Raw genomic sequence first — 13,561 nt, forward strand, 5'->3', positions numbered from 1 at the left:
CTCTCTGTGGCTTTGGAGTCTGTCCTGGAACTAGCTCTGTATACCAGGCTGGTCTCGAACTCACAGAGATCCTCCTGCCTCTGCCTCCCGAGTGCTGGGATTAAAGGCGTGCGCCACCATCGCCCGGCTCCTTCTTTTTTTAAACTTATTTATTTTACATATGTGGATGTTTTGTCTGCCTGGACATCATCTCTCTGCCTACAGAAAGAGTACACACCATGAGACCACAGTTACAGACAGTTGTGAGCTGCCTTGTGGGTGCTGGGAACTGAACTCGGATTCTATGAAAAAGCAGCCAGTGAGCTAACGGCTGAGCCCCCTCTCCAGTCCCTAATTTTTAAGTCTTGATCCCCCTGCCTCGGTCCCTTGTATAGTCAGAGTGGCCATCCTGGACTGATGGGAGAAGGACCTCCTCCTGCGTAGCTGGTGTGCTGGGGAAAGAGCCCACAGTTGTGCTCATATCGAGACCCCCTCCCCCACAGAGTCACACGGGCCCAGTCAGATGACAACTTTGGTGCTGAGCCCAGAGAGGGGCTGGATTCCCTAGGGTCCACTCTTCCTGCCTCGTCTGACGTCTCTCCTCCCTCCCACAGACAGTGAAGCGCCCTCGCAGGGTGCAGCTACCTGTCACCAAGGCCAGCACATCACCGGGCCACCAGCTCTCAGACCGGGAGGAAGTTGACCATGGCCAGGGCTATGAGGGCGACTCCTCCAGCGGTTCTGGCCGATCTTGGGGTGAGCGTTCTCGCCGAACCAAGGCAGGACGCCGTAGCCGCATGGGTAGTCACCGGCACCAGAGCTCGGGTGGTAGATCCGAGCCCAACGGACTGGACCTGGTATCTGGTTACAAGCGCTTGCCGAAGCAGGATGTGCTCATGAGGCCACACAAGTCCGTGCTGGTGAAGAGAAGAAACAGCGAGGGTGAGGGGACTGGGTTGGACCCCAAAACAGAAAAAAAAAAAATCCTCAGGCGCAGGGAACATGGTGGATGCCCCCCTACCCTCCCTCCACCTAGAATTCTCCAGTCAGGGGGTGTGGCCAGGGTGGACCCCGCCCACTTTAGAGGCTAAAGCAGGAAATTTTATTTTATTTTAATTTTTTTTGGTTTTTCGAGACAGGGTTTCTCTGTGGCTTTGGAATCTGTCCTGGAACTAGCTCTTGTAGACCAGGCTGGCCTCGAACTCAGAAAGATCCGCCTGCCTCTGCCTCCCGAGTGCCGGGATTAAAGGCGTGCGCCACCACCGTCCGGCCAGGAAAATTTTTTTTTAAGACTTATGTATTTATGTGTGCAGTGTTCTGCCTGCATGTGTCGCTGCAGCCAAAAGAGGGCATCAGATGGTTATGAACTGCCATGTGGGTGCTGTGAAGTGAACCCAGGTCCTCTGGAAGAGCAGTGCTCTTAACCTCTGAGCCACCTCTCCAGCCCCTAAAACAGGAGGATTATATGTTACTTCAAAGTCAGGTTAAATGATCTTGGTCTCCTGCCTAAAGAGTTCCCTCTTCTCCCTTCCAGAGTTCGGAGTGAAGCTGGGTAGCCAGATCTTCATAAAACACATCACAGATTCTGGCCTCGCTGCCCGGAACCGCGGGCTGCAGGAAGGAGACCTTATCTTGCAGGTGAGGCCAGGATTATGCTTGAGGTGGGGAAACTGAGACCAAGGCGGGCAGTGCCGTGCTCCCAGCACCAGGAATTATTTCCAATTCTCCTGTTGTCTGTTTTGGGATCCCCTCACCAAGCCAAATGTTTCCAGTCCCCCCTCAATCCCATGCTGCTTCTCGACACTCGGGTTGTTTGTTTCTACCGACCCCTCTCAGATCAATGGGGTGTCCAGTGCGAATCTGTCCCTGAGCGACACACGGCAACTCATCGAGAAGTCAGAGGGGGAGCTGACGCTGCTGGTGCTAAGGGATAGCGGGCAGTTCCTAGTGAACATCCCTCCCGCAGTGAGTGACAGCGACAGCTCCCTTATGGAAGGTGAGGAGGGCAACTCCAAGCTTGGCTCCCGGAGACTCAGAGAGGGATGAGAACTGACCTCAAGCTCGCAAGTCCACAGCGGCACAGCTGGCTCTTCAGGGCCTGCGTGGTTCCCAGTGTGACATGAATGCCAAGACCAGGTGCGACCCTGGCTGACTCGCTGCCCCTCCTCTACAGACATCTCAGACCTGACCTCGGAACTGTCCCAGGCGCCCCCATCCCACATCCCTCCACCACCTCTGCAGAGTCAGCGGAGCCCCGAGGCCAGCCAGCCAAGCTCTCCGATGTGAGTGCAGGGTGGTGGCTGTGAGAGGCCAGACCCTTGCTCTGCCTAGTTGCAGGGGTGACCCTACGTCTAGGGGGGGGCCATGTAGATGCACCCCGACTTACTGGGCTCTCGTTTCACCCAGGGAGAGCCCGCAGCTCCGGAGGCGGGAACGGTCAGTGGATTCAAGAGCCATTGCTGAGCCAGGTGAGCACTCATGGCTGCACTCTTCCTCACCTGCAGCAGTCATGCTAAAAGCCAGGCAGGGAAGGGAGACGAGGGACTGGGGACGTGGTCAGGGGATCCCCCACCTAGAATCCCCCCCCCCCCCCCCCGGGGGGGGGCGGGGGGGGCCCCCCCCCCAAAACCCCCCCCCCCCCCCCGCGTGAGGAGCTGCGGGGCGTGGTCAGGGTGGAGCCCCACCTAGAATCCCCAGTGAGGGACTAGAGGCTTGGTCAGGGTGGAGCCCCACCTAGAATCCCTATTGGGAGTCTGGGGGTCGTGGTCAGGGTGGAACCCCGCCTAGAATCCCCAGTGAGGGACTGGGGGCGTGGTCAGGGTGGAGCCCTGCGTAGAATCCTCCAATGAGGTGCTGGGGGTGGAGCCCCATCTCGGTTGGCTCTTTGCTCTGTGCAGTATTTGTATTCTCTGAACGAATGAAGGCTGCCGGTTTCTCGTAGAGTATCCTGGAGAAAGCCGCTATGACATTTACCGGGTCCCCAGCCAGCAGAGCCTGTCAGATCGTGGGTGAGTATATCAGATGAGCATGTGATTCCAGAGGTCCCACATCCTGCAGCTGTCCTCCCAGCCCATGTAACCCTAACTCCCCGCTTGTGGAATGTCAGCACCCACTGCCACCATGGCCTGATCACCCTTCTCTCTGGTAGCTACAGCCCCGACACGCGTGTCGTGCGCTTCCCCAAGGGTGCCAGCATCGGCCTGCGGCTGGCTGGTGGCAACGACGTGGGCATCTTCGTGTCCGGGGTACAGGAAGGCAGCCCAGCCGATGGTCAGGGCATCCAGGAAGGGGACGAGATCTTACAGGTGACACGGGGACAGCAGGCCCCGGGAATGTGGCCCTGGGTCCTCCTGGTAGCTCAGGCTGGCCTGCAACTTACTATCCCTGAATCGTTGGGATCACAGGCCTGCACCCCATACCTGACTTTTTCCATGGGTGGCAGGGATTCGAATTCAAGTCTTCAAGCAATTCCCCGCTGAGCTCTCTCACTAACCCCGAGAGTTTTTATATGGTGGTGGGATGGGGCTGGACCCCTCGACACTGCCTGAGGCTTTCAGACTTGGCTGTGTGTACTAAGCCTGGCTCCTCCCTGGGTCTCTATGACACTCAGCCATGGGTGAGATCCAGTCACAGAGACACTGGGGAGGCAGTGGCTCAGGTGCCAGCCCCACCCCATCACCCGTATCCCTTTTCCGGCAGGTGAACGGCATGCCATTCCGGAACCTGACCCGGGAGGAAGCAGTGAACTTCCTGTTGGAGCTGCCACCAGGGGAGGACATGAAGCTTGTGATGCAGAGCAAGCAGGACAGTGAGTGTCCCTGAGGTGTCCCCGTAGGCACCCGGACCCCACATGAAAATCCAGACACTAGCCAGGTGGTGGTGGCACACCACCCAACACTTGGGAGGCATGAGCAGGCAGAACTCTTGAGTTGGAGTCCAGCCTGGTCTACAGTGTGAGTTCCAGGACAGCCAGGGCTACAGTGAAACCCTGTCTCAAAAAAAAAAAAAAAAAAGCCAGACTCTAAGCCCTAGACCAGCTATGGGGATGTGGAGACAAGAGTATCCCCGGGGTCACGGCCAGCCTGGCAGAGCTGGTGAGTTCAACGTCAACCTCTGGCCGCCACCCACCACCATGATGGCACGTACCTTTGATCCCAGCACTCGGGAGGCAGAGGCAGGCGAGTGGAGTCCAGCCTGGTCGTCAGAGAGAGTTCCAGGACAGCCAGGGCTACACAGAGAAACCCAAGGGGGCTGGAGAGATGGCTCAGTGGTTAACGGCACCGGCTGCTCTTCTTAGAGGTCCTGAGTTCAGTTCCCGCCCAGAACCAACAGCGATCTGTAATGAGATCTGGGGTGCAGGCAGAACACTGCATACATAAGAAATACATGAATCTTAAGGAAAAAAAAAGCCGGGTGGTGGTGGCGCACGCCTTTAATCCCAGCACTTGGGAAGCAGAGGCAGGCGGATCTCTGTGAGTTTGAGGCCAGCCTGGTCTACAAGAGCTAGTTCCAGGACAGGCTCCAAAGCTACAGAGAAACCCTGTCTTAAAAAACCAAAAATAAACAAACAAACAAATAAATAAATAAAATAAAGCAAAGACCCAAAGCTCCAGGCTCCGCAGGGACAGTGCACTGTGTCTGCCCAAGCGAGGTCCCCAGGGAGGGATGGGCCCCTGAGGAGCTCGAGAAGACACCCTCCCCCACTTCTGTCCTCAGTCTTCAGGAAGATGGTCCAGTCCCGCGTGGGTGACTCCTTCTACATCCGCACGCACTTTGAGCTGGAGCCGAGCCCACCCTACGGCCTGGGCTTCACTCGTGGTGACGTCTTCCACGTGGTGGACACTTTGTACCGTGGCTCAGGGTCTGGCTACGGTGGTCGTGGGGGCCTCTGGCTGGCCTCCCGCATGGGCAGAGATCTCCGAGAGCAAGAACGTGGAGTCATCCCCAATCAGAGCAGGTGGGAGGAGCTCCCCAGGCTCGCACCTCAGTTTCCCTATCGCCTAGGGCTCCCTGGAGTGAGTCACAGTGGTGTGGGCGGGGGAGTGTGCTGCCGCCACTGTATACTGAGCACAGATATGGCCTTATTTATCCATTGATTTCTCAGAGTTCCTTCCCAGTATCCAACCCCTCCCGGGTACCAGCATCCAGAGGCCCCACATCCCTTGGTTTGTGGCCCCATCCTCTCTTCAGAATCAGCAGCGCAGCCTTTCCCGCCTTCCTCTAAGGACCCACCCCGGACGTCCCCAGTTCAGGGTCCTCAGCCTGACTCAGTCCTGCCTCTCTAGGCCGTGTTCTGCCCCTTATGTCCCCTGTGTTCCCCAGGGCGGAGCAGCTGGCCAGCTTGGAGGCTGCACAACGGGCAGCAGGCATTGGCCCAGGCGCCCCCTTGGCCTCCAACCCACGGGCCGAGTTCTGGCGGCTCCGGGGTCTCCGCCGAGGGACCAAGAAGACGATGCAGCAGAGCCGCGAGGACCTGTCAGTGCTGACCAAGCAGGGACACTACCCGCCCTATGAACGCGTGGTGCTGCGAGAAGGTGGGTGGTAGTGGGAGGGACCCTCCTCCCCAGGTCACAGGACCTCGAAGCCATTGCCTGCCTTCCCCTCGGTTCTGTTGGGTAGCACAAACCGTGCACCCCCCCTCTGGAAGCTGAGGCAAAGGGATTTCTGTGAGTTTGAGACCAGACTGATCTACAGAGTGAGTTCCAGGACAGCCAGGGCTACGCAGAAAGACCTTGTGTCTAAGTAAATTACTAAAAATCTTAATAAAAAAAAAAAAAAAAACTCAGGCATGTTTGACTCTCTTGGCCCAACTGTACTCAGTTGGCTGCGCAGCGGGAGAGGCAGGCAGATAGGTGGTATCTCAATAAAACTTTATTTATAAAATCAAACCAAGGTCCAGACACAGTGTGACTGTAGTTACTTGCCAGTCTGTTCCACATCTAGTAGTCTCAAATAGGATCAGAAATAAAACAGAACTTCCTTTGTTTGCCCGCCTTGAAATTGCAGCAATCCTCCTGCCTCAGCTTCCCAGGCTTCTGGCTTGAGCACTCTGACCCTGAACCTGACCTCACTACTTTCTCCACTTCCCAGCCAGCTTTAAGCGCCCGGTGGTGATCCTGGGACCGGTGGCCGACATCGCCATGAAGAGGCTGACGGCAGAGATGCCCGACCAGTTCGAAATTGCGGGTAAAACATGGCATGAGGGCAGCCATGAAGGGGGTGTCTCACCCTCTCCCCCATTCGTGCCAGGGCCAGACAGCATCAATCGATGCCAGCTCCCACCCCTCCCATCTTCCCACCCCCGTGCCCAGGCCAGACAGCATCGATCTCACGCCAACCACTGCACTCAATGCCAGGGCCAGACATTGTCAATCGATCTGGGCGCAGTCTCTTTGGCCTCTGGAAACCGAGGCAAACACCGCCTTCTCATTTGCTGAAGAGTTGTTCAGTTTTTTTCTTTATTTTTAAAATTCTGTTTCACTTTTAACTATGAGCACGTCAGTACATCATCCCACCTATGATCCCTGCTGCTTCAAGGCTGAGGCAGGAGGATAGCAGTTTTCAGGACAGCCTGGGCAACTTAATGAAACTCTGTATTCAAATCATGCCTCCATCCCAGCATAAACTGGGCCTGTCATCAGGAGTCCAGGGTCAGCACTGACTACATAACTAGAGGCCAGCTTGGGCTACATCAACTCCATCTTTTAAAATATTAAAAGGGGAAACCGAGGCCGTGGGTGTGGCTCAGGAGTGAGCGTTTAGCAGGTGGGGTGGCTCTAGGGGGCCGGGAGTCTTAGAGGGCTCCTCACAGGGAGAACCAGATAGGACAGATTTCAGGCTGCTCAGAGAGGAGGCCCCTGGAGGAGGCTGGGTGGCATTCAAAGGGCAAAGTCACCTGCAACCCCATTAGTCATCAGGAAATACAATCGCTGGGGTTGATGTGCGGAAGGACGGAAAGGACAAGCACGAGGTGGACTATTACTCAGCCAGGAAAAAGAAAGGAAGCCCCATGGGTGGTGGGGTGAGGTCCTCCTTCCCGGAGGCACAGGAAGTGGGAGGGTGGGAAAGGGGCTGGGGTTGGTGTGCACACCGCGGTGGGGGACACAGTGGATGACATCAGCCGGGTCCCCTGCCTCCTCAGAAAGCGTGTCCCGGACTGACAACCCATCCAAGATCATCAAACTGGACACGGTGCGGGTGATCGCCGAGAGGGTAAGCACGGGCATGGGGAACCTGAGGCCCCGCATGGGCACGAAGGGATCCCCTCTGGGGTAGCGGTGCGCTGCGGGCTCCTGTGGGACGCGGGTCTCAGGTCCACACCCCTGAGCCCACTCTCTGGAGGCTGAGGACCCGAGTTCGAATACCCGGAGCCGTACACTTGTGGATACGGGTTCCCAGCCATAGCTGACCCCTCACCTGTCCCTTACCCCGCCCGTGACCCAGGACAGGCACGCGCTCCTGGACGTCACCCCCTCAGCCATCGAGCGCCTCAACTACGTGCAGTACTACCCCATCGTGATCTTCTGCGTCCCTGAAAGCCGCCCGGCCCTGAAGGCTCTGCGGGAGTGGTTGGCCCCGGCCTCCCGCCGCAGCAGCCGCCGCCTATACGCGCAGGCGCAGAAGCTCCAGAAACACAGTGGGCACCTCTTCACAGGTGCAGGGGGGGGTGGGGAGGGCAGTGTGCGCGGGGGAGAGGGGAGCGTGTAGAGGAGGCGCCAGGGTGACGTCTGCCCTCGTCTTTGCAGCCACCGTCCCCCTGCACGGTACCGATGACTCCTGGTACCAGGAGATCAAGGCCGTGGTGCAGCAGCAGCAGACGCGGCCTATCTGGACTGCGGAAGACCAGGTGCGGGGTGCGGAGAAAGGAGGGCATAGCTGGGTGAACCTCATAAGTAACCAGGTTGTGGCTTCCTAGTACACAGTAACCAAGCTTGAGCAAGCTTCTGCCCTTAGGGCTGGACTTTGGATCCGGGACTTTGTAGGATGCATAGAAGTTGTCCAGAGCTGAACCCCAGCAAAGGCACCCATCAGACGTCGTGGCCGGGCATGGGGTAGTGGAGGCTGGCATTCGGGGTCACAGCATCCTGTTCCCCACAGCTGGACGGCTTATCCGAGGACCTTGATCTGCCGGGCCGCGGCCTGGATACCAGCTCCGGGGACCTCAGCTGTGACAGTCGGGCCAACAGCGACTACGAGGACACGGACGGCGCCTACACAGACGGCGAGGGCAGCGGGCCCCAGGACGCTGATGAGGAGCCCCCGGTCCCCGCTCTGGCCCGGTCTTCGGAGCCTGCATGGGTGGAAGACCACGAGGGGCTGAGGGGTCACGGGGGGATCACTGCCGAGTTTGAGACGCAGGTGGGCACAGCCCCGCGCGGTGGGGGAGTGGGACCCTCCCTTGCGCCTGGTCACCCCCCAACCCCCTTCTGCGCATGTCAGTGGGTCATGGCCTTTCTCTTCCCTCTAGGCTGGCAGTCGCCATCCCCAGGGCCAGTGGCGCGAGGACAGCATGCGGTAAGTGCCCTTGAGGGATGCAGGGCCACTCAGCACCCCACCCAGTCAGGACTTGAGGACAGAGTCCTCAGGGATAAAGGGATAAGGAAGGGCATTGGGGCTGTGGCTTCTCAGGCTGTGTAGGAGTTTGCTTGCAAATCCCAGCCCACAGTTAAATATAGGGCCCTGCCTGGTGGGGTCGGTGGGACAAGGTCACGTTGTGCATCCCCCACCTCCTCCTCACCGCGCACCCTCACCCCCTCCCCACCATCCTCCTCCGCACGCACCCTCACCCCCTCCCCACCATCCTCCCCACCGCTGCCCTGCACCCACTTCCGCCCCCAGGACCTACGAGCGCGAAGCTCTAAGGAGGAAGTTCACAAGAGCCCGGGATGTTGAGTCCTCCGATGATGACGCCTACGACTGGGGCCCAGCCACCGACCTGTGACCTGTGACCTGAGAGGTCACAAGCCCTGCCTCCTGCTCCCTGGAGCCTCAGTTTCCCTTGTAGGACCCAGAGCCTCTGACCATTTAATAAACCTTTAATTTTCTTTAACATTAGAAAGTAATATAAGGCTGAGGATTCTGGGGTCCCCGTGGGCCGACAGAAGTGGTGGCCGGGACGAAGGCACGCGTGGGCAGGGCGATCACAGGTACACCGGCTGTTCCTGCCCCGTGAGCAGCCGGTAGGTGGCAGCTGGCATCGTCTTGATGTGAATCTAAGGGTCAGGGGTGATGAGTTAGAGGTGAGGTCCGGGTGATGGTGCAGAGGTGAGGTGGGGTGACAGGGTGAGGGGCAGGGGTGACAGGCTTTGAGGTCGGGTGATGTCCCCTCTCGCACCTCCCGCGCCTCGGTGAGCAGCTGGATGATGCGCGCGTGGGGCATGGCCACCACGCTCTGCCCGTTGACCTCGATGATGCGGTGTCCCACGCGGACACCCCCGCGCTCGGCCGCACCCCCACGCAGCAGACTGCAGATCTAGGGGGAGACACGGCGCTCAGGACCCGTCCCTGGGCTGTGGGCTAGCCTCCACCCCACACCCGGCCCGGAGGTCCCAGCCTCACGATGCCGTCCTCCACGCAGAAGCCCAGTTGCTCGCGCACATGGGGCCGCCGGATGACGGCCGTGGTGACAGGAGGGCAGTGGATGATACTCAGTGTCACTGACGAGTGTCGCCGCACCTCCTGAGGGACCCACCGTGCCTTTTAGGCCTCCGCAGGCCTCAGTCTACCCACCCGCCTATGCCCCGGGGGCGTGGGGCTGTGATCAGTGGCACCCCTGGGGCCCGGTCCCTGCGGAACCGCGACTCACACGCACGGCGGCCTGGCAGGCGGCCAGGGACAGCCCCACCAGGCTGGTCCCGTTGATGGCGGTGACACGGTCTCCGATGCTGAGGGCCCCGGAGCGCTCGGCAGGGCCCCCGTGAAGCAGGTTGGCGATGACAGCGGTGGGCAGCAGTGAGCCCCAGCCGGATTCAACCAGGGCGACGCCCAGGGCCTCTCCAGGCCTCTTCTGGATACAGACCTGGGGGCGGGGCCGCGTGGGCGGGGCTCAGAGGGGGCGGGGCCGCGTGGGCTAGCGAGGGCCCCTTGTACGACAGGGGCGGGGCCAGACTTTGGGGGCGGGGTGGAGGGCTTGCCTGGGCGTGGCCCGAGCCCTTGCTCACCTCCCTGCAGTTCTGGCTGTTGCAGAAGTGGTCCAGGTCGCCATTGTGCGGGTGGCTGGCAGCATCCGAGGGCCGCGTGCCTACTTGGCTGGGGTCGATCCCATTCTCCTGCAGGAACTGGCTGTAGGCGATGCTGAAGGCCTGGCCGATGGCCTGGGCGATAAGTTGGGCCTGTTGGGAGAACAGCAAGCTCCTTCACACCCTACAAAGCCCCAGTTCCAAGGCCCACACCTTCAAGAAACCTCACAGTTTCTGAGTCAGACTCAAGGAGGGGGCAGGGCTCGGCTGCTTACATCCTCCGAATGAAAGACATGGCACAGCATCTTGTAGAGACGCCGACTGCGGTCCTGGGGGGTGGTCCTCCTGGCCATCCGTCTCCGGGCCATCACGACCAGCACAGGCCCGATGTCTGCAATGTAGGAGATGGTCTGCAGGGCGTGGTCCATCAGGGCGTCCTGTGGACACGTGATGAATGGGCTGGGGACCTCTGGTGATTCCCGAGAGTCCACCACAGCCAAAGCCTGGCCCTCTGGGTACCTGTGAGTCGGCGGCCAGCACCTTGACCCTCTTGGTGGAGATAAAGATGTCCACCTCTGCCATCGGTTGGGTCTCACCTTCGGGGGCCTGTGTGGAGGGGGGTGGGACACAGGGATTGGTGGCCATCCAGGACACCACGCCATGCAGCCCCAGCAAGTCCACCCTGGCTCACCTTGACGCGGTCCACAGCCTCCTGCGCCTGCGCCATGCGCGTTCTGGGCGGCGGGCTGCGCTCCGACAGCAGCTGGGTGGAGCCCAGATATTTCGCAGTGAAGATAACACCGTCCAAGAGCTCCTCGTGTCTACAGGGACCTGGAACTGTGGGTGACAGCGAGGGGCACCTTCAGGCCCGTCCCGTCCCAGGGATTAGGATAGGCTAGACCCGCAGTGCTCCATCGCCTGTTCCAGAAGGATCCACAGGGCTCTAGCTCCAGTGTCGGCTAGCCAGCTGTGTACCTGCCGCTCCCAGAACTCCTGGGAAGCATCACCCTCAGCAGGACCTGGAGCTCACGGACCCCTCTTGTAGACTAATCTTCTGACCGGGCTGAAAGCCAATGGCCTCAAGTGGGGTACAGGGCACTCTGCAGCCAAGCATGACACCCTAAGTTCGACCCCTGGGACTCCACACGATGGCGGTGAGAACCGCCTCCCACGCCCCTTCGTCATAGCAATAAATAAATGCAAAAAAGAAAAAAAGAAAGAGGATCAAGGTAATTTCCATTTTCTTTTTTTCGAGACAGGGTTTCTCTGTAGCTTTGGAGCTTGTCCTGGAACTTGCTCTTGTAGACCAGGCTGGCCTTGAACTCACAGAGATCCACCTGCCTCTGCCTCCCCAGTGCTGGGATTAAAGGTGTGCACCACCACCACCTGGCTTCATGACCATTTTCCATAGTGACCTACAATTCTCTTCAGATAGCCCAGAAAATCCACAGCATCTCAAAGCCCAGGTCCTTGACAGCCCTCAGGCAATTTCCCCCAGACCCTGTAAACTTCTACACTGTTGAGACCCGCGCTATTCCCTGCCCCCGGAAGCTAGAACACTCTTCCACCCTAGTCTTTGTAGGCTCCTGAGTGCCAGGATCTCTTTCCATCTGAGCTGCAATGCTGACAGACCCTTCCTCAACTCCAGACCACTTTGGTTTTTAACCTTTCTTTAGCCCTGGGCCTATGCAGCTCAGGCCAGTATGGAACCTGCCTTCCGTCCCAGCTTCCTGTGTGCTGGAGTCAGGTGGGTGCCAGCACGCCCAGATGCTCATCTGCAACTTCCAGGTCACCCTGAAGCTGACGTAGGACCCTGTTCTTTCTGTGGCTTTAGAATGTTCAGGCCTATGCAAAACCATCAGCTTGGACACTCCTGAGATAAATCATAGCATTAACCACAGTCCTAGAATCTTCTGTGATGCAGGACCGCACGGACTCCTTGAGTGGGCAATAAGGATTCGAACCCAGATCCTCATGCTGGTGTGCCGTGTCCACTTAGATGCCTCCCCAGATTCGAACCCAGGTCCTCATGCTGGTGTGCCGTGTCCACTTAGGTGCCTCCCAGCCCTAAAAAATTCGCACAAAACTATAAATGCCTTGCCAAATGGTGGTGGCGCACGCCTTTAATCCCAGCACTCAGGAGGCAGAGGCAGGCGGATCTCGGTGAGTTCGAGACCAGCCTTGTCTACAGAGCTAGTTCCAGGACAGGCTCCAAGCCACAGAGAAACCCTGTCTAGAAAAAACAAAAACAAAAACAAACAAACAAACAAAAAAGCCCTGTAAATGTCATCTTTAGGTCCTAGGAGCACCCTCCCCAGCAGTCTGGAGCTGGCATATGGACAGTGGTTTCTAGAGTATTTTCATCCTGTATCTCATCTCTAACCTGCATCCTCATGGCAAACATGTCAAGTTTGGAAGGCTGGTTGTGGGCTGTTCTAGAACATTCTGGTCCTGTGTGAGAAGGGTCACTTACCCTCTGAGACAGCAGGGCATGAGGCCAGGGTCTCAGGGCTCTGGAAGATAGAAGAGGAACAGGCCTGGGTCCCCAGGCTGCGCTGCAGGCCGAGGTCAGGATTCATGGGTCGGGGTGTTACCTGGGCACCCAGAGGTGGCTCTTGCTGTGTCACCAGGGGCACTGTCTCCAGCCAGGGCTCTGGGGAGCTGCTGGAACTCCTGCTGTCTGCTGGCTCTGCCGACACCCCCTCCATCCACCCCGGGGATCCTGGGTCCCCCTCTGGCTCTTTAGGCGGCTGCAGCAAACGGGGTGTGGTCTGTGGAGGATCTGGGGGTCCCGGTTGGGCAGGCAGAGATGTCTCACACCTCAGCAGACCCAGAAGGTCATCCCCGCCCGCGTCGGCAGACAAGAGCCCACCAGCGTCTGTGCTGTCCTGGGTGGCCAGGCCTTGGCCAGTGGCAATGTGCAGGGGACAAGGCTCTCCATCTGGGAACAGGCCACCCAAGTCACCAGGCAGGGCTTCCAGCTGCTGGACCAGCACCTGCACACCAGATGCATCCAGCTCCATCTCGCTCAGGGAGGCAGGTCCTCCGGGTCCCGAGGCCCACTGGGTACTGGAGGGGTGGTCCTCAGGGGACACCTTGGGGCCTTTTGGCTCCTCCAAGTCCGTGCCTGGGAGCCCTAGGGGGTCCTGGGGGTCTAGAAACTCCATGTCTGGAACCCAGGTTCAGGCTGGCATCGTCACCAGGCTGAAGAACAATGGTGCTAGGTGAAATCTCTTAGGAAAGCCACGATCCAACAGGTGACAGCCTCGGTCCCCATGAGGCCTGCACAGGAAAGAAGTCCCCTTTTCACACAGGAGCCAAACAAGAACTCAGGCACTGACCCTCAGAACTCAGGCTGCGGCCCCCAGAACTCAGGCACTGACCCTCAGAACTCAGGCTGCAGC

General features: G+C 58.9%; 2 protein-coding genes across 4 annotated transcripts in view; one reads left to right on the forward strand and one right to left on the reverse strand.

The window, feature by feature from the left end:
• The window catches only part of Tjp3 (tight junction protein 3), a 15,186-nt gene extending 6,158 nt beyond the window's left edge, over positions 1-9,028 (forward strand). Inside the window, exons 5-21 of the mRNA XM_013350710.2 lie at positions 594-921; positions 1,514-1,617; positions 1,816-1,975; positions 2,153-2,261; positions 2,386-2,447; positions 2,921-2,987; positions 3,128-3,284; positions 3,679-3,787; positions 4,696-4,936; positions 5,302-5,513; positions 6,070-6,165; positions 7,121-7,191; positions 7,423-7,633; positions 7,725-7,825; positions 8,077-8,337; positions 8,447-8,493; positions 8,818-9,028. Of these exons, the coding sequence (XP_013206164.1) occupies positions 594-921; positions 1,514-1,617; positions 1,816-1,975; positions 2,153-2,261; positions 2,386-2,447; positions 2,921-2,987; positions 3,128-3,284; positions 3,679-3,787; positions 4,696-4,936; positions 5,302-5,513; positions 6,070-6,165; positions 7,121-7,191; positions 7,423-7,633; positions 7,725-7,825; positions 8,077-8,337; positions 8,447-8,493; positions 8,818-8,920 (2,439 nt within the window). The 3' untranslated portion in view covers positions 8,921-9,028. The remainder of the gene's footprint in view (positions 1-593; positions 922-1,513; positions 1,618-1,815; positions 1,976-2,152; positions 2,262-2,385; positions 2,448-2,920; positions 2,988-3,127; positions 3,285-3,678; positions 3,788-4,695; positions 4,937-5,301; positions 5,514-6,069; positions 6,166-7,120; positions 7,192-7,422; positions 7,634-7,724; positions 7,826-8,076; positions 8,338-8,446; positions 8,494-8,817) is intronic.
• Apba3 (amyloid beta precursor protein binding family A member 3) overlaps positions 8,940-13,561 on the reverse strand; it is a 7,525-nt gene continuing 2,903 nt past the window's right edge. For 2 of the 3 annotated variants that reach the window (XM_013350711.2, XM_026785144.1), the window contains 9 exons: positions 12,631-13,439; positions 10,849-10,994; positions 10,677-10,763; positions 10,433-10,594; positions 10,140-10,310; positions 9,785-9,997; positions 9,538-9,657; positions 9,314-9,451; positions 8,940-9,191 (listed from right to left, as the gene is read on the reverse strand). In XM_013350711.2, coding sequence (XP_013206165.1) covers positions 9,120-9,191; positions 9,314-9,451; positions 9,538-9,657; positions 9,785-9,997; positions 10,140-10,310; positions 10,433-10,594; positions 10,677-10,763; positions 10,849-10,994; positions 12,631-13,324 — 1,803 coding nt within the window. In that variant the 5' untranslated portion in view covers positions 13,325-13,439 and the 3' untranslated portion in view covers positions 8,940-9,119. The remainder of the gene's footprint in view (positions 9,192-9,313; positions 9,452-9,537; positions 9,658-9,784; positions 9,998-10,139; positions 10,311-10,432; positions 10,595-10,676; positions 10,764-10,848; positions 10,995-12,630; positions 13,440-13,561) is intronic. The other variant, XM_005358995.3, reaches the window with a different exon arrangement.

Source organism: Microtus ochrogaster, linkage group LG1, assembly GCF_000317375.1.
Source record: "Microtus ochrogaster isolate Prairie Vole_2 linkage group LG1, MicOch1.0, whole genome shotgun sequence".
Lineage (NCBI taxonomy): Eukaryota > Metazoa > Chordata > Mammalia > Rodentia > Cricetidae > Microtus > Microtus ochrogaster.